Source organism: Zosterops lateralis (genome assembly GCF_965231275.1).
Source record: "Zosterops lateralis genome assembly, chromosome: 28".
Classification (NCBI taxonomy): domain Eukaryota; kingdom Metazoa; phylum Chordata; class Aves; order Passeriformes; family Zosteropidae; genus Zosterops; species Zosterops lateralis.
The window spans coordinates 5,250,161-5,273,585 of NC_139788.1; the positions used below are offsets into that span (position 1 = coordinate 5,250,161).

The 23,425-nt window shown below is 55.2% G+C and overlaps 1 protein-coding gene across 1 annotated transcript in view; it reads left to right on the plus strand.

Moving 5' to 3' along the window:
• Window positions 1-1,988: 1,988 nt before the first annotated feature.
• RUNX3 (RUNX family transcription factor 3) overlaps window positions 1,989-23,425 on the plus strand; it is a gene marked incomplete at its 5' end in the record, with an annotated part of 35,034 nt that continues 13,597 nt past the window's right edge. Inside the window, 4 exons of the mRNA XM_083879381.1 lie at window positions 1,989-2,249; window positions 3,153-3,309; window positions 7,466-7,570; window positions 22,413-22,577. Of these exons, the coding sequence (XP_083735507.1) occupies window positions 1,989-2,249; window positions 3,153-3,309; window positions 7,466-7,570; window positions 22,413-22,577 (688 nt within the window). The remainder of the gene's footprint in view (window positions 2,250-3,152; window positions 3,310-7,465; window positions 7,571-22,412; window positions 22,578-23,425) is intronic.

Genomic DNA, 23,425 nt, shown 5'->3' on the forward strand with positions numbered 1-23,425 from the left:
GGAGCCCCGGTGCCAACCAGCGGCCTGAGGGCGGAACTGCAGCCCGGCCCCGCCTGCGCCCCGCGCCCCCCGCCCGCCCCTCCCGCCCCTCCCGGGGGTACCGGGGGCACCGGGCCGGGCCGTGCCCGAGCCCCGGCAAACCCCGCCCGCAGCTCTGCCCCCGCCCCGGGTTCTGTGCGGGTTCCTCCCGCTGGAGAACGGGGGGCGAAAAGTAGAACTGAACCGCGGCCGCTTTCGCCTAAAAAGGGCAGAATTTGAGCGCCGGTAGCGGCGGGGGCCGGCCCGACCCGCGGCCTGGTGCGGATCCCGGGGGTCACCCCGGGGTAACGGGAGCTGCGGGGACGGAGACGCCGCGAGTCGTAAAAAAAAAAAAAAAAAAAAAAAAAAAAAAAAAAAAAAAAAAAAGAAAGAAAAAAAAGAAAAGAAAAAGAAAAAAAAGTATTTCTTGTTGTTGTTGTTGTTTATTTCTGGAGGAGCACCGGGGCTCTCTGGGGCTGGCAGACCCGGCCCGGGCTCGCCCCTCGGGGCACCGCGGCTCGTGGAGGAAAGTGGTTCGTGACTGAGTGAGGGGAGTCCAGGAAAGGAGCATTTTCTGGTCTTGGGCTTTATTTGGGTTTGTTTTAGGGAGATTCGCGTTTCACAGCGGCCGGAGCGGAGCCGGGAACGGCCGCGGCCAGCGCCGGTCTGCGGACAGCACCGGGCCCAGCCGGGCTCCGGGAACGGCCGGGGGGCAGCGCGGGCACAGGAGGTCCTGCTCTGCCCCGGCTCTGCCCCGGCTCTGCCCCGGTTCAGCCCTGGCTCTGTCCCGGCTCTCCCCTGGCTCTCCCCTGGCTCTGTCCCGGCTCTGCCCCGGCTCTGTCCCGGCTCTGCCCCGGCTCTCCCCCGGCTCTGCCCCGGCTCTCCCCCGGCTCTGCCCCGGCTCTCCCCTGGCTCTGCCCCGGCTCTCCCCTGGCTCTGTCCCGGCTCTGCCCCGGCTCTGCCCCGGCTCTCCCCCGGCTCTGCCCCGGCTCTGTCCCGGTTCAGCCCTGGCCCGACCCGCCGTTCGGGGCCCCGCGGGGCGCGCGGAGCCGCCGCCTTCGTTGTGCTCGTTCCCGCAGAATCGGTGGCTGCGCCGCCGGAATTTTCTCGCCAACGGATCCCGCCGGAGCCGCCGGCCCCGCCCGCAGCCGCAGCCCCGGGGGAGCGGCCGGGGGCACCGGGGGCCGCGGGAGCCCCGAGACCGCCGGGAAGAGGCGGCGCACGGTTCTGGGAGGGCAGAAGGAGGAGGTTTGGGAGCCGCGGTTTTCAGCTCAGCCGAGAGGCGAATCCCCGGCCGGGGACGCGGGTGCCGGTGCTGCCGGTGCCGCCGGTGCCGCCGGTGCTCCCGAGGCCGCCGCCCGCCACGGCCCGGGCACCGCGGGGAGCGCCGGGCGGCGGCGGGAGCGCCTGGCGGCGGGGCCGGGCCGTATCCTCACCGCTCCGGACGGCGGCGGCTGCGGCCCCAAACCGGCCCCACCGCACCCCAAAACCTCCCCGGCGGCGGCGGCGGCGGCGGCCAGAAACCACCGAGCCCCGACGTGCGCCGGGGGCGTGTCCGCACAGGCCACGCCCCTCCTCATAGACCACGCCCACCCGAGTATTCCCCACGCCTCTTTCTCCATAACCAACCGGGTGGGCGTGGCCGGGCTCCCTCGCCGCGCTCCCATTGGCGGAGCGGCCCGTCCGTCACGGGCGCCCCGCCCCGCCGGGGCCGGCAGTAAATACGGTACCGGGCGGCGCGGCGGGGCCGGCAGCGGGGCTCGGGCTGGGCGCGGGGAGCGGCACCGGCACTCGGCACCCGGCACCGAGCTCAGCGCACCCACCGCCGATCCCCGCCCCGCCGAGCACGGCGCCCCGCCGGCACGGAGCGAGGCTACGCGGGGCTCGGCCGCCTCCTCCGCCGCCGCCGCCCGCCGAGCCCCGCCGGGTGCCCGCCCGTCCCGCCCGGCTCCCCGCCGCCCGCCGTGGTGATGCGTATTCCCGTAGACCCGAGCACCAGCAGGCGCTTCACTCCCCCGTCCACGGCCTTCCCCTGCGGTAAGATGGGCGAGAACAGCGGGGCGCTGGGGGGGCCCGCGCCCGCCGCCCGCGCCCGGCCCGAGGCCCGCTCCGTGGTGGATGTCCTGGCCGACCACGCCGGAGAGCTGGTGCGCACCGACAGCCCCAACTTCCTGTGCTCCGTGCTGCCCTCGCACTGGAGGTGCAACAAGACGCTGCCCGTCGCCTTCAAGGTAAACCCCGACCCCCCGACGGCCGGAGGGACCGAGATCGAGACCCCGGCTCGGCCTTTCTTTCCCCTCCGCGCCCCTTCTCGCTTTAAATCGCTCCTGACATCACCGCCGAGGGAGCCCGGCTGGATTATTTTTAATCAAATCGCCCGGTTTATTATTTTTAATCAAGTCTCCGCATTGCCCCGCGGTCACGGCATCTCAGATATTCCGCACAGTTAGGAGCTCTCGGGGAACTTTGAAGTTTAATGAGATGGAGGTTAATTACCTTCCTGGGAGAGGGAGAGCGCGGCGGGGAGGGGAGATGGGATCTGCCAGGAGAGTCGGGCCAGGAGCTGCAGCCGCGGTGCGGGGCTGTGCTCCGGGCTCCCCGGGACACCCCGGGCCGGGCATCCCCGTTACCGCCCCGGGAGCGGCCCCGGCCGGGGGAACCCAAACCGAGCCCGGGAGCGGCGGGGGAGCCGGGCAGGGCGGTAACGGAGCCCCGGGAGCGGCGGGGGAGCCGGGCAGGGCGGTAACGGAGCCCCGGGAGCCCGGCGGGGTGAGGGGGGGCTCTGAACCGGGATCCCCCGGCGCCGGGAGCTCCGGAGGTTCGGGCCCTTCCCCGGGGCCTCGCTGGCGGCCGCGCTTTATTTTTATCCCGAACGCAACAAAATAAACGCGCAGAGTCCTCGTTCGGGGCCGGGGGTGGGCTGAGCCCCCAGGCCCCCTCCCCGCGGACCCCCCGGCTGCTTTTAACCCTTTCGGAGCTCCTTTCCCCCTTCCCCATCCCATTTTCTCCGCCTCCCTCGGGGGGCTCGGCTCCTTTTGCTTTGGGGTTTTTGTCCGGGTTTGGGGGGATCCCACAGCGCGGGTTGGCTCCCCTGGAGGGGGATTTGAGCCTGAACTGCCCTGGCCCTGCCCTAGGTGGTGGCGCTCGGAGATGTCCCCGATGGGACCGTGGTCACGGTGATGGCGGGGAACGACGAGAATTACTCGGCGGAGCTGCGCAACGCCTCGGCCGTGATGAAAAACCAAGTAGCGAGATTTAACGACCTCAGATTTGTTGGGAGAAGCGGCAGGGGTAGGTACCGGCCAGGAAATGGTTGGCCTTTTTATTTGGGGTTTTTTTTTTGTTTGTTTTGGTCTGGTTTTTTTAAAGGGGAGGAAAAAAAAAAAAAAAAAAAAAAAAAAGAAAAAAAAAAGAAAAAAAATGAAAGAAAAAAAAGTTTCTCTCTCTTTTAAAAACAAATTAATTTATTATTTTCTTCTATATATTTTTTTATTTTTAAATTTTATTTTGCTGGTGGAATTATTATTATTATTTTATTATTTTATTCAATGTTACCTTTTATTTCACCCGTGGTCCGGTTGCCGGGAGGAGCCCCCGGCCCCGGAGCGGTTCCCGAGGGATGGAGGGATGCGGGAAAGGTGCGGGAGGGATGCGGGAGCAGCCCCGACCCCGCGGGCAGCTCTGCCCCGTCTCCTCCCGGGGCTTCTTCCCTGCCGAGGGGTCGAGAATGGGCGGTGGAGATGAGAAAAAATAAAATAAAAATAAAATAAAATACAGAGTTAGATGTACAGATATTTAGATATATTTATCCGAATCCCAATTCGGCCCCAGCCCGAATCTTCCCCCGTTTCTCCCATCGCAGCGGCGGCTGCTGGGCGAGCAAACCCCACCTGGCAGCTCGGCTTTAAACAGCGAAAATCAAGAGTTTATAGTGAAATAACAACGCGGAGCTCGGCCTGGAGGGCGGCACGGGCGGGGAGCTGCGGCTCGGCCGCTCCTGGGGGGATTTTGCTCGTTTTCCCCACGCTCCCGGCAGGGAAAAGCGGGATTCGCCTTCCCCAATTTTCTGCCCAAGCAATGGGTCCGTGCCCGCGAGCAGAGGGCGATGGAGCCCCGGAAGGGTGAACCCCGCCTGCCCTCCCCGTACCTGACTTTCCCAGGGCAGAAACAGAATTTCGGCGTCTCATCCCCGGTGGGCGCTGCAGGTCGAGGCTCCTCGTTGAGCATTCGAGCCCCAAGAGGAGCTGTGGGTTTTCATGGCCAGATGGCAGCGTTTTCTCAAAGGCTTCAGATGTGTACACACAGGGTCTGATATATTTTGACTTCTCCGCATTAATTAAAAGCAGTGATGTTAGGAATTATTTGCATGTAATAACTGTTTACTTGTTCCTCTTTATGAAACTTGAATAGTTTACATTCTTTCATACATTTCCTTTTTCCTGTTGGCTCCTTCTCCACGTCGCAGTTTCTTTAAAACTCCCCACTTAACTGGTTGCAGGTTGATGGATGGAAAATGTTTTTCTTTTATGAATTAAGCTTTCATTTCTGTAATCAATTATTCTCTTAGCTCTTTTCTTTCTGGTTGGGCGCTTTTTTTTTTCTTTTTCTTTTTTTTTTTTTTTTTTCTTTCTTCATCCTCGCACTAATTTCCAAACTGAACGCAACCCAATCTCAGCGTGACTCTTGAATTCATTATTAACTCGCTTCCTCCGCACTCCCGAGCTCGGAATTAGCAGAGCTTTGGTCTCATGAAGTGAATAAACTCCTTCCTGGGGCAGAGTCCTCCCGAATTCTCATCACAGCCCTGGCGGCACCTCCGCTGCCTCTAACGGGCGGGACAGGGCGCTAATTATTTTAATTTTTTTTTAAAACATATTCGTGTGGGGTGAGGCTTTGTCATATTCAGAGAGGAACAACCTCCCCGGGGGCGGCTCAGTGGGGTTTTCTCGCCGTGGATTTCACTCCCCGTGTTCTGGTGCTGCTCTCCCGGGCACGGGGCTCTTCCAGAGCAATTTACTGAAAAAAAAAAAAAAAAAAAAAAAAAAAAAAAAAAAAAAAAAATTTTTATTCCGGATGCCGCGCTCGCTCTGCCGTGTTTGGCTCCATCCCTGACAGCCGGTGCAGCTTTCATTTTTTTTTTTTTATTTTTATTTTATTTTTTTTAAAATTTTTTTTTTCTGGCAGAAATTTGGAATGTTTTCCCTGCAGTGTGTGTACAAATGTTTGTGTAAATCCGAGGTGAGGGCGTGCGGATCCGTAAACACAGACCCTGCCGTGTGCCCGAGCTGCAGGAGCCTGGAAAGCCCCGGCAGCCGCGCTCTGCTGGGGAAAACACCACCCGAAACGGGCCAGATCTGGGTATTTTTAGTAATAAAGTGTCAGGGATTATTATTTGGTGATAAATTGTCAGGGATTATTTCCCGGCGCTGTGAGCTGGGAAGAGCCGCTCCCAACTCCCCCCTGAAAAATAAATTCCCATCCCCAGGTGCGAGAAAAGAGGGGGAAAAATAGGATTTTTTATTATTTTTATTCAGATTGAGGTGCATAAAATGAACTAATTCCCGCTGCCCCCCAGCTGGAACCAAAACCCTCCCAAAGCCTCGATCCTGCCCCGCCGAGGGTGAGAAAGCCCAGCCCGGCTTCCTGAGAAGGCGGGAAATGACTCAAAATGATGCTGGGGCAGAATCATCATTTTCGGTTCAGGGCAGAGGTTTGAGAGAGGCACAACCGGCCCGGGCTGGGTTTGTGTCTGCAGTGAGGGATTCCGGGGCAGGGAGCTTATTTCACATAGAGAATTAAAAGAAAAAAAAAAAAAAAAAAAAAAAAAAAAAAAAAAAAAAGATCATGTATAAATTCAGTGTTTAATTAAATCAGTATAAACAGGGCTCAGCTCGGGGGTTCTCTGCCTCACACCCGCGTTTTGATGCCTGTCTCCTGCAAATTCCCTCAATAATCGCTCCTCATCCTCCTCAGCCCGGGCTCTGGCTCTGTCAAGGTTTTCCCCGCAAACTCTCGGTGCTGGATGTTTTTTCCCGTGGCCGTGGTGGCGCCGGGATCCTCGGCGGGCTCATCCCGTCCCTGCAGCAGGGGTTCATCCCTGGGGATTCCAAATGCCATCACTGCATTTCTTTTGCCCTCCCAAATGCAGCAGAGCGGGGATTGGTGCCCGCTGCCGGCTTTGGGGTCAGAATTCCCTTCTCTCCGTGCTCCATGGAGGAGTTCTCCCACCTGGGATCATTCCAGGGTGTTCTCCGGGAGAGATAATTTCATTTTTTATTATTTATTCATTTTCTTCTCCTCTTGTCTGGATAAATCCTGCTCTGTTTTGCTGTGGGTATTCTCAGGTCCGACCCTGCAGAGAGAGGATGGTCGGGATGTGAAAACCCCTGATTGCTTCGGGGGAAAAGGGAAAGGAGGTGGTTTCTCACTGCCTTTATTTGTGGGATAAAGGCTGGACGGGCAGAAATCCACCTCACCGAGGCTGATACCCGATTTCCCGCTGGGGTTCAGCCCTCTGGTCCCTTTGAAATCCCGCAGGGATCGCTGCTGGGCCTTGCCCAGGGTGGTTGGTGCAGCCTCCTCCCTCCAGCCGGGGGTTTGCTGGATTTGGGGAGGCCGAGGGAGAGCGGGGCCCTTCCCGCGGGGGTTCTGTTCTCCCACAGCCCCAGGCAGGCCGGGGTGAGGCTGCCCAGCCTGCGGGAGGTGAAGGGTTTGGGCTCAGGGGTGGTATCGTCACCTCTCTGATGATAAAGGCATTTTCAGGCTGCAGATGGAAGCTCGTTCTGCTGGGCCAAGGGGGGGCTCTTCTTGCAAAAGTTGGCTCCCAAGAGTTTTTCACTGCTTTATTATTATTTTATTTTTATTTTATTATTTATTTATTTATTTGATAAAAGGTGACAGCTCGATGCTTCAGAAGCATCTCTGAACCCCCCCGGAGGGTGTCCAAACCCTTTCCCAGGGGCAGATTCCTGCTCTGCGGGCAGGCCGGGGAGAGGGGACAGTCCCTGGTGGCCGGAGCTGGCGGGGTCAGTTCCCACTTTGCAGTTCCCGTGCACGGCCGGGGCCAAGCACAGCTCCCTCCGAGAGGGAACATCCCCAGGGACCAGGACCCCCCGGGCTGATCCCAGCTCCTTCCCAGGGGAGCAGCATCCCCTGCGCACCAGGCCGGGATCCCGCACCCAGGGCTGGGTTACCGGGGGCAAAGGGAACGATCCCAGAGGGAAAACCCCCGGGGCGGGCCGGGGGAGGGGGATCGGTGACTCTTCCACGCGGGAAGGTGGCGGCTCCAGGGCCGTGTCTGGGCAATCAGGGCTCGTTAATGATGTGAGCGGGGATTTGTGTCCCAGCCGCTCCGGCAGCAGCTTCTCTCTCTCCCACGGGAGCTGAACTCATGTGGGATCCTCACTCCTCTTGTGGTTTTGTTGGTTTTTTTTCCTTCCCTCTCCAGGGAAAAGCTTCACCCTGACCATCACCGTGTTCACCAACCCCACGCAAGTGGCCACCTACCACCGAGCCATCAAAGTCACCGTGGACGGACCCCGGGAGCCGCGGAGTGAGTGCGGGGCTGGGTTTGGGATAATGTGGGGAGGGGCCGCAGGGTCCCCGCGGCTGAGGGATCGGGATGAGCAGCTCAGGGATGACCCCGCTGGCTGCTCGGGTTTTCCCCGCCCGCCTCCTGCTCCACATCCCAGCCCGGAGCGATGGTTTGGAGCTCTTGTCCCGCTCCCCAGCCCATCCTGGAGGGACAATTGCACAGCTCCAGGTCGGGATGTTGGGAAAACACTGTGCAAAACCACAAAGGACCCAAGCTGGCTCCGCACAGGGGGTTATAAAATCAGAGACCCGTGCTCGGCTTGGGGGGCTGGTCAGACTGAAAACGCCGCAGGTTCCCCGGGCGCTCAGGCGGCGTCTGCCCCGTCACTGAGCTCCTTCTCCCCGGCTCCGCCGCGGTTTCGCTTTCGGGCTGTCAAAGGCTGGGGCTGGCAGCGCCCGCGGCCGGGGGCTGAGCCTGGAGAAACCAAGAGAGACTGTGCAGACCGCAGAAGCGTCTCTGTTGTGCTGCGGAGGCTCTCCCGGGGGCACGCTGCTGCCTCGTGGTTCAGGGAGGCTCCGGGCCCTGCCCTGCCCGCCTTGGCTCTCGGCGTCGGGCTGCTCCCGGCTCCCCTCGGCCATTTCCAGGGAACGCTGCTGCCCGCAGGGGTTTCCTCTGGCCACGGGGATGATTCGCCCTGTGGGACCCCCGGCTGTGCGGTGGGGTTTTGTCCCTGGGGGCTCCAGCTCCGCCCTCCTGCCCGCTGAGCGCCGCGGCGGGGGATAAAGCCCAGCTCTGTTCCCTTTGCGTGTGAGGCCCTCAGTGCCCGCATTGAGGGGAAGCGGTTTGATCCTTCGGAAAACGCCTCGGAAAACGTTTTCTGTTGATGCTGTCGCCGGGCCATCGGTGGCCCTTGATGTCAGGCCAGGTGGAGGCCGTTACCTCGGCCAGGGGGGTTCATTTGCATCGGGCTTTTTTTTGGATTTTTCCCCTTCCTTGATTTGATTTTGGAGCCTGTCGAGGATGGATTTAGAAGCTGGAATGCAGGAAACCCAACTGCTGCTGTTCTGAGGTGGTTTTTTTGGGGTTTTTTGGGTATTTTTAAAGCCAGAAACATCAGGCAGGTCCCTGGTGAGGGGCACCTGTGGGTCGTGGTGGGCGCTGGGGCTGGGCAGGGAATTTCACAACTCTGCCAGGAGTGTCAGGAATAGAAACCAGCCCTCGTGGCTGCTGCCTCAGCCCCTTATCAGCTGCACCAGATCGCCTTTCTAATAATAATAATAATCATCATCATCAGGAATACATAAATAATAATACAAGGTGAGATAGTTGCTACTCTCGGAGCTCCCCGACAGCCAAACCCCGGTGAATCACACCCGTTCCTCCTGAATTTCAGCATTTCAGCACCCCCGAGCTCCCCGTCCTGCATTTCCATTCTCTGGTCAGGCCTAAGCCGAGGATGGAGCAGCTTGTCCTGGCTCTGGTGTGGGGTGTCCTCCCTGGGACACAGCCCAGGTGCAAGGGCAGCGTTTTTCTGGGGTTTTCTCTTTTTTTGGTGATGATTTCTGGACCTCAAATCGTGCTGGAAGTGTTGGCTCCTTCAGGAGATCTCTGTGGTGTTTATTTGCTGCTTGTGCCCTTGCCTTGCGTGGCTCCCAAAGGCTGATCCCTCCCTCATCTCTGCACACCCTCAACCCATAAACTGCTGATTGAAAAAGGTTAGGCCCAAATTGTGGCTGTTTTGGAGCTTTTTTTTTTTTAGGGAATCATAGACTTGTGGGTTGTGTTTTGGCTCCCTGGGACTTGAACTCATGATTGATGAATTTCCAGTGGGAGAAAAACATTTTTAAAAAAAAATCCTTTTTTTTTTTGCCACACTTTTGAATGAAGATGACAATTAAAAAAAAAAAAAAAAAAAAAAAAAAGAAAGAAAGAACACCTTTCTCTCCTCCCCGCTCTGCAGAAATCCTGGGTGTGGAAACAGCAGCTGTAAACTGATCCTGGAAAGCCAAGGTGCTTTTCCTGGCTCACCTGCCACTGGGTGGCTCCTGGGCACAGCACCCTGGCACTGCCAGCCCTGGGGTGGCATCTGGGGCTGGCACAGCCCTGGGGATCCCAACCTCGGGCCAAACCCCGAGCCTGGGGCTGCTCTGCCTGGTTTGGCCTTGGCAGGTGAGAGCTGCCAGCAGGAATTCCAATTTTTATTTATGTATATACACATATTTTATACACTTTTAAACGTGTGTGTGTTAATATTTGTGTGGGCACAGAAATGTATGGAATTCCCCCCCCCCCCCCCCTCCTTTTTGGCTTCAAAAGATGTGCCCCGGTGTGTGCTGGCTCCTGTGGGGAGGATCAGCACCGGGCAGGGCTGGAGGCTGATGTGGGGCTGCTGGAGAGGACAAAACCCATCCTTAATGTGGAAAGAATTGGCCATTTGTCTTGGTACCCTGGGAAAGCCCTGGGCAGCCTCTTCTCAGCTGCAGCAGGATCCCTCCAGCCAACGTCCTTGTGGGGTTTGGGGGCCAGAGCTGTGGCCGGGCTCCACCTCTGAGCATCCCATTCACCCTCCACCCCTGGCCCATCGCTTCATCTCAGCCCTTGAGCGAGGCTTTTAACTCGGGCTGTGCCCAGATCAAACCTCTGAGCAGCCTGGGTGGGGATGGGTGGGAAATGCAGGGAAGGCAGAGCCCTGCCAGGGGAGGAGGGAGCCGGGGGGGCTCCTTTGGGACCACCCGGGAGCAGCACCGGGGGGACACCAGGGGTGACACCAGCGGTGCCTTCCCTCGAGCATCCCCTCCGAGCCTTTCCTCAGGCTCCTCCCAGCGCCCCGTTCCTTCGAGCTCTTTTCCCTCGTGCTGCGGCTCTTTCTGGGTTAGATCTGGAGAGGGGGAGAAAAAAGGACATTCTGTCAAGTTGGCACCTTAGCTCTAAACAAATAGCGCAGCGGGTGCCAAGTGTTGACATACTTTGTACAAACAGGAAGTAATAAAATATTTGAACTTCCTGTGGAATTTCCTTCTTTTCCTCCCCTTTCTGCAGCGCTGTGTTCGGCAGGAGCAGCAGAACCTTCCTGCATCCACAGCTGCTGGAAAATAATCCCCGGCAGGCACAACGTGGGGAACGGAATGGGAGCAGCACAGGGGGTTCAGCCCGTTCCTGGGGAAAAGGGAGAGTCCCCAGGGCCTCCCCTTCACACCCACCTGCCTTCCCCTTCCCCTCCCTTTTCCTTCCTTCCCTTCCCAAGGTTCTCACCTTCTCTTCTCTCACTTTTCCTTTCTCCCTCTCACAGCTCCAGCCCCTTTCTGCCCAGAACTCTCGTGTAAAGTCTTTTTTCCCCCTTTTAAATTCCTTTTCTCCCCTCTTGGACTGTTTTTTGTTTGGTTGGTTGAGTGGTTTTTTTTTTTTTGGTTTTTTTTTTTTTTTTTTTTTTTTCCCCTCCCAATCAGTCTTTAACCTCTCTCCCCACTTTCTAATCCCCTTTCGGATTCAATCCCTTTTTTCTGACTCCCACCCCATTTCTGCTGTCCTTGCTGAGGAGGAAAGGGACACCAGGGGGATTTGTCACCCTCGGGGTCCCTGTGTCCCCCCTGTCCCTTGCTCAGCCCTGGCAGCACTGTGGCCGTGCTGGTTGCTCGTGCCTCCTGCCCTGATCATTTTTTGGGTGTGCATCAGAGATTTGGTGTTTTTAGTCGTGTCCGTGCTTGGTGTGACCACAGCAAGTGACAAACGTGACAGAAACATGTCCCCAGTGTGGCTTGGACCAGGAGGGGGGGGTTTGTGGCCAGAGCATTTCACGTCCCCTCTCCCACCTCGTCCCTGCAGTTTTTTCTGCCTGGGCCCATCCTGCACAGCCCCAAGTTCTCTCGGTGGTGGCTTTTCCCTCCCCAAAAAGGCTCCTTGCCCCCGGCGGGCTGTGGCTGTCCCCAGGCTGTGGCTGTCCCCTGTCACGTAGCCAGCGGGTGGGAAGGCTTCTCACCTCCCCCGTGCTGAGGCGTTTCCAGGAACCGCCGCTGCTCTTTTGCTTTCAGAGCCCTGAGAGCCTCAGCTGAGCGAGGGTTCCCCTCCCACCGGGGCTCACAGCCCGGCGCCGCGCTCTGAGCTGGGAAACGAGGAGTTTGGGGTGTGCAGTGATGAGAGTTTGGGGTGAGCTGAAATGGGAAGTTTGGGGTGCAGAAATGAGGAATTTGGGATGTGCAGAAATAGGAATTTGTGTGCAGAGATGAGGAGTTTGGGATGTGCAGAAATGAGTTTGGGGTGTGCAGTGATGAGGAGTTTGGGGTGTGCAGAAATAGGAATTTTGGGGTGTGCAGGGCGTGACACCCCTTGTCCCTCCTGTGGAGCTGTTTGTGGCACTGCTGTCCCCACAGTGCTGATTGTCCTCACCTCGTGCATTGTGAACTCTTGGCTTGAATATAAGTTAAAACAGCAAAAATCCCGAATCCTTTTCCCTTGGGTTCAAAAGAGTCTGTGCTGCAGTCTTTCACAGAATCACAGGGTTGGAAAGGACCTCAAAAACCACCTTGTTCCAACCCACACCTTCCACTAGAAGGGATTTTTTTCCCTCCCTTTTATTCCTAGTAGAAGCCAGAGAGAAAAAGGAAGCACAGGATTGTGCTAGAAAAATGAGTGACCCTCCACTACCGTTCCCATCTCTTGTGGCTGAGATTTATTCCCAGAAACAGCAAAACTGAAACACTGTTTTACTGAGGGAGGGGGGAAAAGGTGCAATATTGTACCTGCTTAGCAGCAGCCTATTTCTCTGCCTCCATGGTTTAAATGCCACCAAAACTACCAAGTGTCCTGTCTATTATGTTGCAGAGTTGGTTATTTCCATGCTGAGTTTTGGGTTCTTTAAAAGCAGTGATGGTTTCTGGTGAGATTTCTGACCTCTGGTCACTGCTTGGAACAAAGAGCATCTCAGGGGTTTCCCTCTTTGTTTTGGGGGTGAAAAAAAGAGGAAAATATGACACAGAAACATTGCTGTTACCTTTGAGAAAGGTGAATTATCTCTGCAGGGCTGGGAACCCCCCAGCTAAGCTGCTGCCCAGCCTGGAGGGATTTTGGCTGCCCTGTCTCAGGATATTTTGTGGCCTGGACCTGTGCCCTGAGGGGATTGTATAAATCCACGCTGTGTTTTCTCCTCAAAGGAGATAAGAACAGGTTTTCCCTTAGTTTTGTTATGATTTGAAGCAGCTCTGAGAGCAGCTGGGAGAGCTCTGCAGGGTTTGGGAAGGTTGGGATGATGCTCTGTGGGACGGCAGCTCCAGGAACCTGGAGATGGTGAAATAAAATTCTCCCCATGCAGGGACACAGGGAAATTGGGATTTACTGAGTGGCAGACGAGGGTGGGTGAGTGGAGACAGCCTGAAAAGCTGAGGATGAGGAAGATGGAGTAGAGTTATGGGATGGGAGCCAAAGAGGAGCAAATGATCCTCTGTTCCCATATTCCTCCAGGCAGTTTTTGGACCTCGAGGCAGAGCTCCTGTGCTTTCTGCACATTTACCCTCAGAGATTTGGGATATGCTTGGAGAATAAATGATTGGAGAGTCTTGTGCCTCTCAGAAGCTCGAGTGGAGACCCAGGACAGGGCTGGGTTGTGCCAGTATTGTCCAATTCCAGATCTTTATCTTGGCCAAAAGGCTCCCTCGTGGGGCTGCGTAAAACTGGAGCTGGAGATGTTTTCTGTAATTAAAAGCAGACTCGGTGCTGAAGTGCTCCCGTGGGGTGATAGTTTTGGGTATTATTGAGGTCTTTTGTTCTATTCCCCTGGTTGTCCTTAGCTAGAAATAAATACACAGACAGTTCCCAGATTGTCTGGGAATAAGAAGAAGAAAAAAAAAAAAAAAAAAAAGGGGGGGGGGGGCCAGGGAAGGAAATGGCAAAAAGAAGGAAAAAATAGGAGGGAAAAAAAAAAAGGCAACAAAATCAATTCAAGATAATTTCAATAAATAAATGACCTCAGCACTTCCTGGACAGTGATTTGTCCACGTCAAATTGCTGTAATCTGCTCTAATTTAATAGTCAGTACTTAAAACAAGCTGATTTCCCATTTCTGGAGGCCTGTCCTTGTCCCTGGTGAGGAAGAGGAGGAAATCCTGAGTGGCCCTTTATGGCTTCCCTATTGCCTGAGCTCTGGCCGGGCTGAGGATGTTTGAGGAAATTCCATCTGCCCATCCTGCAGCTTTGGCATCTCTCCTGCTGCTGTGGGGCTGCTGTGGGCTTCCCTTGGGATATCCTTGGGTATCCCCTGGATCCCCTTGGGATGGAGCTGCTCAGAGGCATCGGGGTAATCCCAGCCGTGCTCCAGCCTCTGATTTTGTGGGACGGATCCTGTGCAGCAGCTCGTGGGTCTCTGCTTCTCCCTGTCCTGATCCAGCCCTGCCTGGAGGAGTGGAAAGGCTTTGGTGCATTCAGGAGCCTTTGGGGGAGCCTTGGGGCTCCTCAACTCCTGCAGGAGCCTTTGGGGGAGGCTCAGCATTCATGGTTCCTGCAGGAGCCTTTGGGGCAGCTTTGGGGAGCCTGAATTCCTACAGGATACTTTGGGGCAGGCTCGGGGCTCCTCAATTCCTGCAGGAGCCTTTAGAGGAGGGTCGGGGTTCCAAATTTGCCCCTTTGGGCATGCCCCGCGTTCCTGCCGGGGCCGTGGGGCCGCTGTCCAGGCGGGGAAGGCAATTCCGTGAATCCTCCTCCTCCTCCCGCTCCTACCCCGTTAACCCTGCCGGGGCCGGTTCTGCCGGGGGAATCGGGGCTCAGCTCCTGGGGCTGGATAAAAACCCCTTGGGGACAAAACCAGCCGTGCCTGGGCTCTGTGCAAGACCCCCAGCCCCAATGGGGACCTCAGTGGGACACGGGGATGTCCCAGGGGACAGAGAATCCCCTCGGGAGGGCAGAGCAGGGATGAAAGGTGCCTGACAGGGCTCCAAGCACTGGGTCTGCGTCACCAGGGCCTTTGGTGCTGCAGCTCCAGGTTGTAACTTGGCCTCAAAGGGAATAAATAACAGAGCAGCTGAAATTATCTGGGCTCCAGTAAGTGCACTCCTCTCATTATTCCATTCCCCACATGCAGTAAATTCCACCTCTTCTTCCCAGTTGCCTGCTGCGTAACAACTCCAAAATCATTTCACTTGAAAACGACCAATATTTTCTAAGTGCAGCAATATTGGGAGTCAGAACAGGGAAATGATTTTTTGCTTGCGTCCCACAAAGGAATCTTTGTTGGGATTGGTTGCAACACCTCCTGCTTTTGAAAGCTTTGAGAAAACCCCAGGGCATGGGTTTTGCTGGGGTGGAAGAGGCAAACCTGGCCCTGGGGTGGCTTTGGAAATAACTCAGGATGGAGAAATGGGCATTGATCCTGTATTTGGGAGAGATTAAACTGGTCAAAAGGGTTTTCTGCTGGGATCTGGTGGCCATTTAGGGACGTTTGAGGGATTAAATTGCACTGAGGGTTTTTTCCAGGAGGATGTTGGTGGTGCTCTGCGTTGGGTTGTGTCAGGGGCTGTTCAAAGACAAAGCAAAAGAAATTCAAATACAATTCAAACACACAACAAAATAAATTCCTCCTGGATGCAGTGGCATGATCCAAAGGGAGCTGTGCAGGATGGGATGCAGGTGGCAGCAAAAAGGAAATTTTGTGAGCATTGCAGCAAGGCCATTGATGAGCTTCAAAGGAGCAGCATTTTGCCCTGTGCCTCAGTTTACCTGTTTGTAATTCCTGAGGGCAGCAGAGGATGTGGAGGAGGCTGGCAGGGAGGATCTGCAGGGTTGTTAATGCAGCCCAGATCCCTCAGGCAGGATTCAGGAGGACACAGGGAAGGGTCACAGATTGGAAAGGAGAGAGGGGGAAAAAAATAGCCAATGCTAAAAGGCAAGTTTCGTTTCAGGGAAGACAACAGCTAAAGGACCAGAACTATCAACCAAAACCACAAGATCACATTCAGATGTCAGGCAGGACACATCTTGTTTCTCCCTCCCGAAAGGGTTTATCAGTGCAACCAATCACTTTAATGATGTGGCGGAGGGAGGAAGAGGATTTGACTCAGAGTGAAATGAAATTCAGCTCCTAAGACCCTTCTCTTCCGCTGCCGGAGCGCACTCACCTGTCCTGCAGCCAGGCAGAGATAAATCACCTCCTGCAGCGGAAGGGGCTCAGACATGAGTTTGCATTATCCTCTCTTACTCTTTCCAGTGTCTCTGCGTGCTGCAGTGGGAGCAGGGCAGAGAGGAGAGGAAGAAGAGGAACACAACGAGCAGGGAGGGCCCCGGTGCCCTTCCCAGCCTCTGGGGATGGTGGCAGTGGGGTGAGAACCTCTGTGCTGGGGGGTTCCTCATTCCAAATCAGATGTGGGAGCAGGGAACCCTTTTCCCTGTGGTCAGCTCTGCTCCCTTGGCTTTGGGGAGCAGTGTTGCAGGGAGGATGAGGATGAGGGTGCTGTGCAGTTGCCATCGCTCTGGGGCTCCCCCTTCCAGTGCAAAGCTGGGCAGGAGCTGTAATTATCCAGAAGGATAACACCAGCCAGGCTCTGGAGATGGTGTCCTGGGATGGAGGGGATCAGTATTCAAATGCCAGGGCTCAGCTCCAGCTCTGCCAAAGGGGAAAAGCAGAGCTCAGCATCCTCAAAGCTTGGGAAAGTTCAGGTCTGTTCCTGACAGTACAGGCTGGGCTGGCAAAGTGCTGCTCCCTCCCCACAGCACCAGGGACATCTCAGCTCCATCAGCTGAACCACAGCGCATTCCTTGCACAGGGATGAACCCTGGTCCTCCCCATCCCGGGCACAGCGTCCCTAACCAATGTCACCCCAAGGAATTTGATGTGCTTGCCCTAATGGAACAGGTTGTGAACTGGGAGAAACCAGCTCTACTGGTAGGTCCCAGTCCAGGTTGTTAGATAGCAGCAGGAACTCACTGGGGCTGGCATCTCTCCATGGATCTATGGAATCTGAAAATCTGATCTCAGCCGGGGCTGAGGCAATACCAGCTGGATGTCCTTGAGATCTGTCTGCTTCCTCCCAGCACCCAGCTCAGAAATCTGGGAGTCAGGGAGTTTGCCTGATTCCGTGAGAACCAGATCACAGCCCAGAAGTGAATTTTGCCTTCCTGGAATGGTGAGTGACTGCAGAGAGGACGTCAGGGCTGGTGGTTTTTGCACCCTGTTCTGAAAGCTGCCCGATTTCCCGCAGATGTGCACCCACCTGCTGCGCTGAGACACCCGGCCTGCAGCTTTCACATCTGTAAATCACAACTTTTAACCCCCACCCTGTTCACTCTGCAGTCTCAGGGACAAATTTTCAGAGTTCTTACGCATGGAAAAAGGCAGGACAGCACTGGTGGGGGTTTTGAGCAAGGCATGAGTGGACTGAATGCTTAAACCTGATGAATTTTACCCACTACTGGGAACACCCTCAGCTTTCCCTGTGTTCTGAAGGGCTTCAAATATTTTTGCAAATCCAGAAAGACTCTTGAAACCCTGGGAATAGGGATTCTGTGTCCTTCAGGCATTTGAGCTGCAGTTGCGTGGAAATTTGGGCGTGATGTTCCCTTTGATTTGGGAATGGGCCACAGCTCTCGTGTCCCCAGAGATTTTGGAAGCACTGCTCTGGATTTCTGTTTAAATTAATGCCTTGCTTTGTTTTCCTTCCAGAGGGTCCGGTTTTGGGCTCTGCCAGCACAATCAAAGGCCCCAAAAGGGTTTATCAGACTTGCCAGGGTGGGCACAGGGTGGGCAGGGAGAGAGGCAGAGGCGAGGTCTCAGCACTAACCCAGGAGTGAGAGGAGATCAGGGGCTCCCAAAGCCTCCTAATCAATCCCAGCCTGCCTAGAACGAACATCTCTCCCATGCTGGAGCTTCAGACACTAAAAATCCTACTGTAAATGCAACATATCTCTGTGCTTCCTGCCAGCTGGCCAGGAGCCAGCCTATTTCCTTCAAAAAGAGGGATATTTATTTTCATCCTTTTAGAGGCAGCCAATTCATCTCAGACCACCACCAGCTAAAAAAGCTTTATAAATTAGCAGCCTTTTTTTTTTCTTCCTTTTTTTTTTCTTTTTTTCCCCTCCTTCCTAATTCTCTCCCCCACCCCTTTAAATATTATTTTCCTTTGGTTGTTGGTGTGAAGGCTGTGCCAGGACATGCGGGCCGGGGCTCATTGCGCCACACTCCCCTTTCTCCCCGAGCTGCAGAAAGACAGTAGCAGCAGTGTCTCACGAAAGCCAGAGGAAACCAAAGCAAAGCCCGGCCGTGACTGATTCTCCTTCCAAATGGCGTAAGCAGGCCAACTTCAAACATGTGAATAATGAGTTATCTGTGCCTGACTTTGTTCGGCAGCACAAGGGATGGTGCCTCCCAACGTTTCCCTCCTGTGAACTCCTGGGCTCGGGGTTGGTGCTCACCGGGGCTCTGGAGGGCACCTCCATCATCCTGCGTCACCTTGGAGCCCCTTCCAGCTCCCAGCTCTGCATTGTCCTCCCCTCCCTCCTTCCCTGGCAGTGGGGCTCCAGGGAATTCTTCTTGGCTGGGAATTTCCCATGAAGGGTGTAGAGGCAGAGGTGGGATTCCAGGAGAGCCTGAGTTGTGTTCTTTGCCTTGTGTTAGAGGTGTGCAAAGATGAAACCAGCCCAGCATCTGCTGCAAGGGACAGGCCTGCTGTTCCCATAACACAGGAGTTTCACATGTGGCTTCTTTCTGGAGCACATGCTGGGACTTGATAGTCTAGCCGAGACTGAGACTGGGAAAAAATTCCAGCCTCTGCAGAGGACTGGCGTGTCTCTCTGAAGTACCTATTCCGAGGGCCACGGGAGGGATTTGAAAGGTGTTTTGCACATTGAGACGGAGTTCTATCCACTGCTGATTGCTTTTTTGTGGTCCCTTCTCACAGACGTGTAGAGACTGAGCCATGGCTTTATGGGCAGGGACTGCTCCTGATGAGCTCGGCTCAGCCCTGGAGTCAGGCTGGGAATATTTGGTGGGAGGTACGGTGGAATGCCAGGGGGATGCTTGGATGCTTTGAAGGAGGCTGAGTGTGGTTCAAGCTGCTGTGCCACCTTCTCCTTGCTCCTGTCTTCTCCTGTCTGGAGCTGAGGCAATGATCTGCAGTGTGTGTGTGTGTGTGCTCATGAATGTCCCCCAGCGTTTCCTCCTCTCCAGCTTGCTGCCAGCATTCCGCAGCCAGGCTCCCGGGGAGGGCCAAGCCACTTCCCAACATCTGCTCTCCCCAACAGCACGGGGCTGAGCCGGGGGCTGGGGCTGAGCGTGACACCCAGCTCTGAGCCCAGCAGGGCTGTGCAGCTCCTCAGCTCTCAGCTAACTCCATCCACAGAGAGATCAGGGAACCTGGGGCTCCCACTCATCCCAGACAGTGGGTTTTTTTTAAATCAAATCTCTCATCTCTGAGATTTTGGTGTCACTCAAGCCGTGAAGTTCCTGGAGCCCCTTTCTACCTTTGATCAACTTTATATTCTGCATCTCAGTAATCTGAGGAAATCAGCTGATTTTTGGAACTCCCCCTCCACATCCTGGAAACCCCATCCCAGTCCCAGCTTGGGAAGCACAACAGGTTGCACGCTCCTAGAAGGAAGAGCAGGCTCTGTTTGAAATATTTTAATGCAGAAAGCATGTCTCTAAATCACAGCTCTGAGGGCCTGAGCTCGTGTGGCACACACTGTTTTGCTGTCTGCATTCCAAGGAAACACCCAAAACTTCCAGTATGCTTCTTATTACTGGCCTAAAGTGTCAAATTCACGTCGGCTCTTCCAGCTGGGAAGTGTTCAATGGGATCGTTTGTTTGATATGCTGATACAGATCTTGTTATTACATCAGGATTGTAGGTGATCTGTCAATGTTTACATCATGTCATGTTCAATACTGGAGTTAACCGATTCCGAAACCCGATCCCGCATTAAAACCCTGGCGCTGCTGACAAGGAGTGCCCAAGGTCAGGAGCTGCCACCATTTGATCGTGCTGAGCTCTGCTGTTTCCATAAATATTGACCTGCAAGCCCAGCTGGAAATGCAGTGCAGGATCTCCAACCCCAACAGCGCCTTTTGTGCCCCAAAATTCACATGTTGGGGTGATTAAGGCTTCTCAGGCAGATTTCTTGGGGTGAGGGCTGGGGCTGTTTGAAGTTGAGTGAAAATCCGCCCACTGGCTTCGGGAGGCTTTGAGTCAGTGCTTGGGTGAAGGTAGAAACCACCTTCCTGTTCTCTAAGGTATGAGCTATTGTTCACTGGTTTCCTCTCCGTGACAGCTGTGGGCAGATGGGGAAGGGCTTTTAATGAAGCCAACCGCTGCAGAAATTAAAAAGCTCAGGTTGTTCTGATGAAAGAAACCCATTAATAGCGATTCTCTCTTGCGTGACAAAGTCTGACGTCCCCAGCCCTAAGTGACAAGCGGCAGGAAGTCCTGGGGAGACAGACTGAGCTAAAGAGGGCTGGCAGGCCAAGCTGGTGGGGTTTAACTCATTCTCTGCCTTGTTTCACAGGGTTTGGGGGCTGCCAGGTCCCACACATGGGGGCACAGACTGGAGAGGTCTGGGAGAGCTGGCAAAAGCCCTGATCCCTGTGTTTACCTTGACTTATATTTGCATTGAGTTTTTCACTTTCTTTTCAGCAGGATGGTTTTGGGGTTTTTGCTGGTGATTGCAGGGTCTCCCCACAAACCAGCTCCTTGTAGAGGGTGTTTGCCCCAGGCTGGCAAAGCCCACGGGGCTGTGCCCATGTTCAGACAGTGCGAGCACTGGAGCAACCAGAGTGCAGCATGACACAGCCACATGAAGCCCTTGGTGGGGCTGCACGGCTGAATAATTTTTAAAAACATTATCAGCCTAGAGATCACTTGATATATTTTTTCAGGATTTCCCCCGTCACATGCCAGATACCACCACAGGATAGGGTTTGTGCTGAGATAAAGGGAGGGAATTTAATTTTCATTAGATTTCTGGGGAACTTGGTCTTTGAAGTCCTTTTGGCTTTCCTGCAAAGCTCTACCCAAGAAAACTGGGTAAAGGTGAAATATAACCCTATTTTTCTTCCTCTGTACTTAAATGTGTAGTAAAATGTGGGTTAAAACAAGACACCTCTGTGCACACACTTTTCCCCTGGAGAAAGCACCATGTGACAGATGCTGCTCACAGCTCCAAAGGCCCTGGATAATGCAGAGGTGCCTGAGGTCTGGGGACACACGGAGATGAGAAGAGATCGTTTATGGTCTTGCTTTGAGGTTTCCTCGGTTTACTTCACACAGCAGGGAAACTACATTTTCAAAATACCGCTGGGTTTTTTGCTTTCTGCTGGGTTCATCCTCCCCAAGTTTTCCTCTCTGGTGCCAGCATGTTTTCCCTCAGTTTGGACTCTCACATCCCTGGGAATCTGAGGATTATAGAGCTTGGAGGGGATGGTGGGGCTCACCTGGATGTGGAGAGAGGAGAGAGGGGTCAAAGCCCCTCAGAATCTGTGCTGGGAGGGGTTTGCTGGGTGGGACACCCGTGGAGCTCAGCTGGGAGAGTGAGTTCCCTCTGGAGCTGACGTGCTTTCCTCCCATCCCAGCCATGCAGCGATTCCACAGACAGCCTGGCAAGCGCAGCCTGAGCCAAGCAAGCCAAGATCAGGAGATACCAGAGGCTGGATTTAAAGAGGGGGAAGTGCGGGGACTTTCTGTGACTTTGCTATGAGCTGACAGCGCGCTCACAGAGCTGTGCAGATGTGAGGGGGAAGGGCGGGGAGGTGCTGGCGAGAGGTGCCTGCGTTTATCGCCTTTTAAACGCGCCGCTTCGCTTTCCTTTTCTTCTTTAAAAGCCACCAAGAGCTGAGCTTGGCTTGGTGGATGTCGGGCTGTAGGATCTGATAAGGCCCGGCTCTCTGAAGTGCTGCTGAAGGGTTTCTCCCCAGCCTCTCTCCCGGCGTGCCTGCACATCTCCAGTGCCCCTGAGCGCTGGGGTTGTGCCGGGATGAGGCGGCGCCACCTGGGCAAGGTCCCTTCGCGGCAGGTGCAGAGAGCTGGGGGTGTCTGGGGCAGTCTGGCTGCGGCAGGGGAAGAATGAGGAGAAACCAAGGTCTGAACCCCGCACTGGTGTAAAGCTGAGGCTCCTCTGGAGCCCCTCCAGCTTTGTGCGGGTGTAACTGAGACTGGAATCCGGCCCAGAGAGAGCGAAGCCGTTTGACGATGATTAATACAGTAAAATGTGAAAGTTATGTATCAAGTGCGTTTCATGCGCCTCTCGCCTCGGGACGATTAGCATAAATTTAATAATTATTGCCCTGTGCCAGCAGCTGCTACCTAAGGAGCTGGGAGTGCTTTATGAAGGCTCATTAGCTGCTGCCCTGCCTGGGGAGGTGGGTGATTAGTCTGCCCGTTTTACGGGGAGGAAAGAGGAACAGAGAGAAGCAAAGTGAGGCGGCCATGGCGTGGTACCAGCGAGGGCTGATCCCATCCCTCCCGCACCTCCTCCAGCCCCAGTTGACTCTGACCAAGTAAGATGAGAGTTTGTTCAATGTAGAAAATACTTAAAATTCAATGTTTGCTGGTTCCCCAGTCCCCACTTTGCCAGGACATGGTTTCTTCTGCCTTGCACATGTCTCCCCTCCATGTTCAGAGTCAGTGAGGGCTGGTGGAGGTCGGTCACTCAGGCAGGGGCATCTTGATCCAGCTCCTTGACTGGAGACTTTCTGGACGATGTGGAGCCTCCCCTGTGGGTCACTCTGCGTCCATCTGCCCTGGGAGCTGCTCGCTGCGGGGGCTGGCACCCATTATCCTGTGTGAGTAACAGCAAACCACAGAGACAGAGGCTGCTCTGGCTCCATGTGTAACCAGGGTTCTGGAGCCAAAGGGGAGCTGATCAGATACCAGACTCTTTTATCATGTTCCAGGGCACAGACAAAAGCTGGAAGACCAAGCCAAACCCTTCACCGACCGCTATGGAGAGCTGGAAAGGCTGCGCCAGTCCATGAGAGTCACCCCAACAACACCCAACCCCCGTGGATCCCTCAGCACCCCGAGCCACTTCGGATCCCAGGCTCAAACTCCGATCCAAGGTAACCACCTGGGTGTGCCAGTGTCACCCCCGAACCCTCGTGCTCCTGGCATGGCTGAGTGGGAACAAGCTCTGGATGAAATTTTAGACCTGGAGTCCAGCTCTCCCCTGGTTAAGGCGCCAGGGAGGAGTTTGTGTGGATTTCTTGACCTCAGAAGCCTTTTTGCACCCATTAAGTCACTTTTTGCACTATTATATCTGGGTTTGGAGGAACAAGCGAGCAGCAGGAGTGCGAGGGAGGTGAGAGCAGCACCCTTTGAACCCAGCAGCTCCTCTCACATGAAGGCAGCCGCGCCATGGTTATGCATCAGCCAGAGAGGGTGTTCCATGCTTTACATGCTAATCCCAACGGTTTCTTATCATTGTGTGGGTGCCAAGTGTGGTGATCCCTCGCCCAGCTCCAGCATAATTCCCCACAAGGATGCACACCTGCATGGGCACACACACACACAGAGCCTTTGCTCTTCCCAGATGTGCCGGCGGCAAAGAGCGCCCGAGTCCCTGGGCGTTCCCCAGGAATCCACAGCTCGCTGCCAGCACAGGGGCAGGAATTGCCACTGGAGTTACCTGACAGAGATCAGGCTGCTAATCCCAGGATTTCAGTCCCAAACTAACCAAGGGATTAAAATATCTCAGCTGCTGTGCTGCTCCTGTCTTTCTGAACAGGCAGACGCCACCAGGATGAATTAAGAGACCATTCTCCTGTCCTTTTCTGTGCTGCTTTTCCATGCACTTTTAGTCTCGCTGGTTCTTTTCCTTCAAAAATCAACAGATACCAACAGGGCTTCAAGGAATAGCATTTAAGCTGTCTGTATTTGGAATTTTGATGAGAAGTGGCTCTTCTGGGAA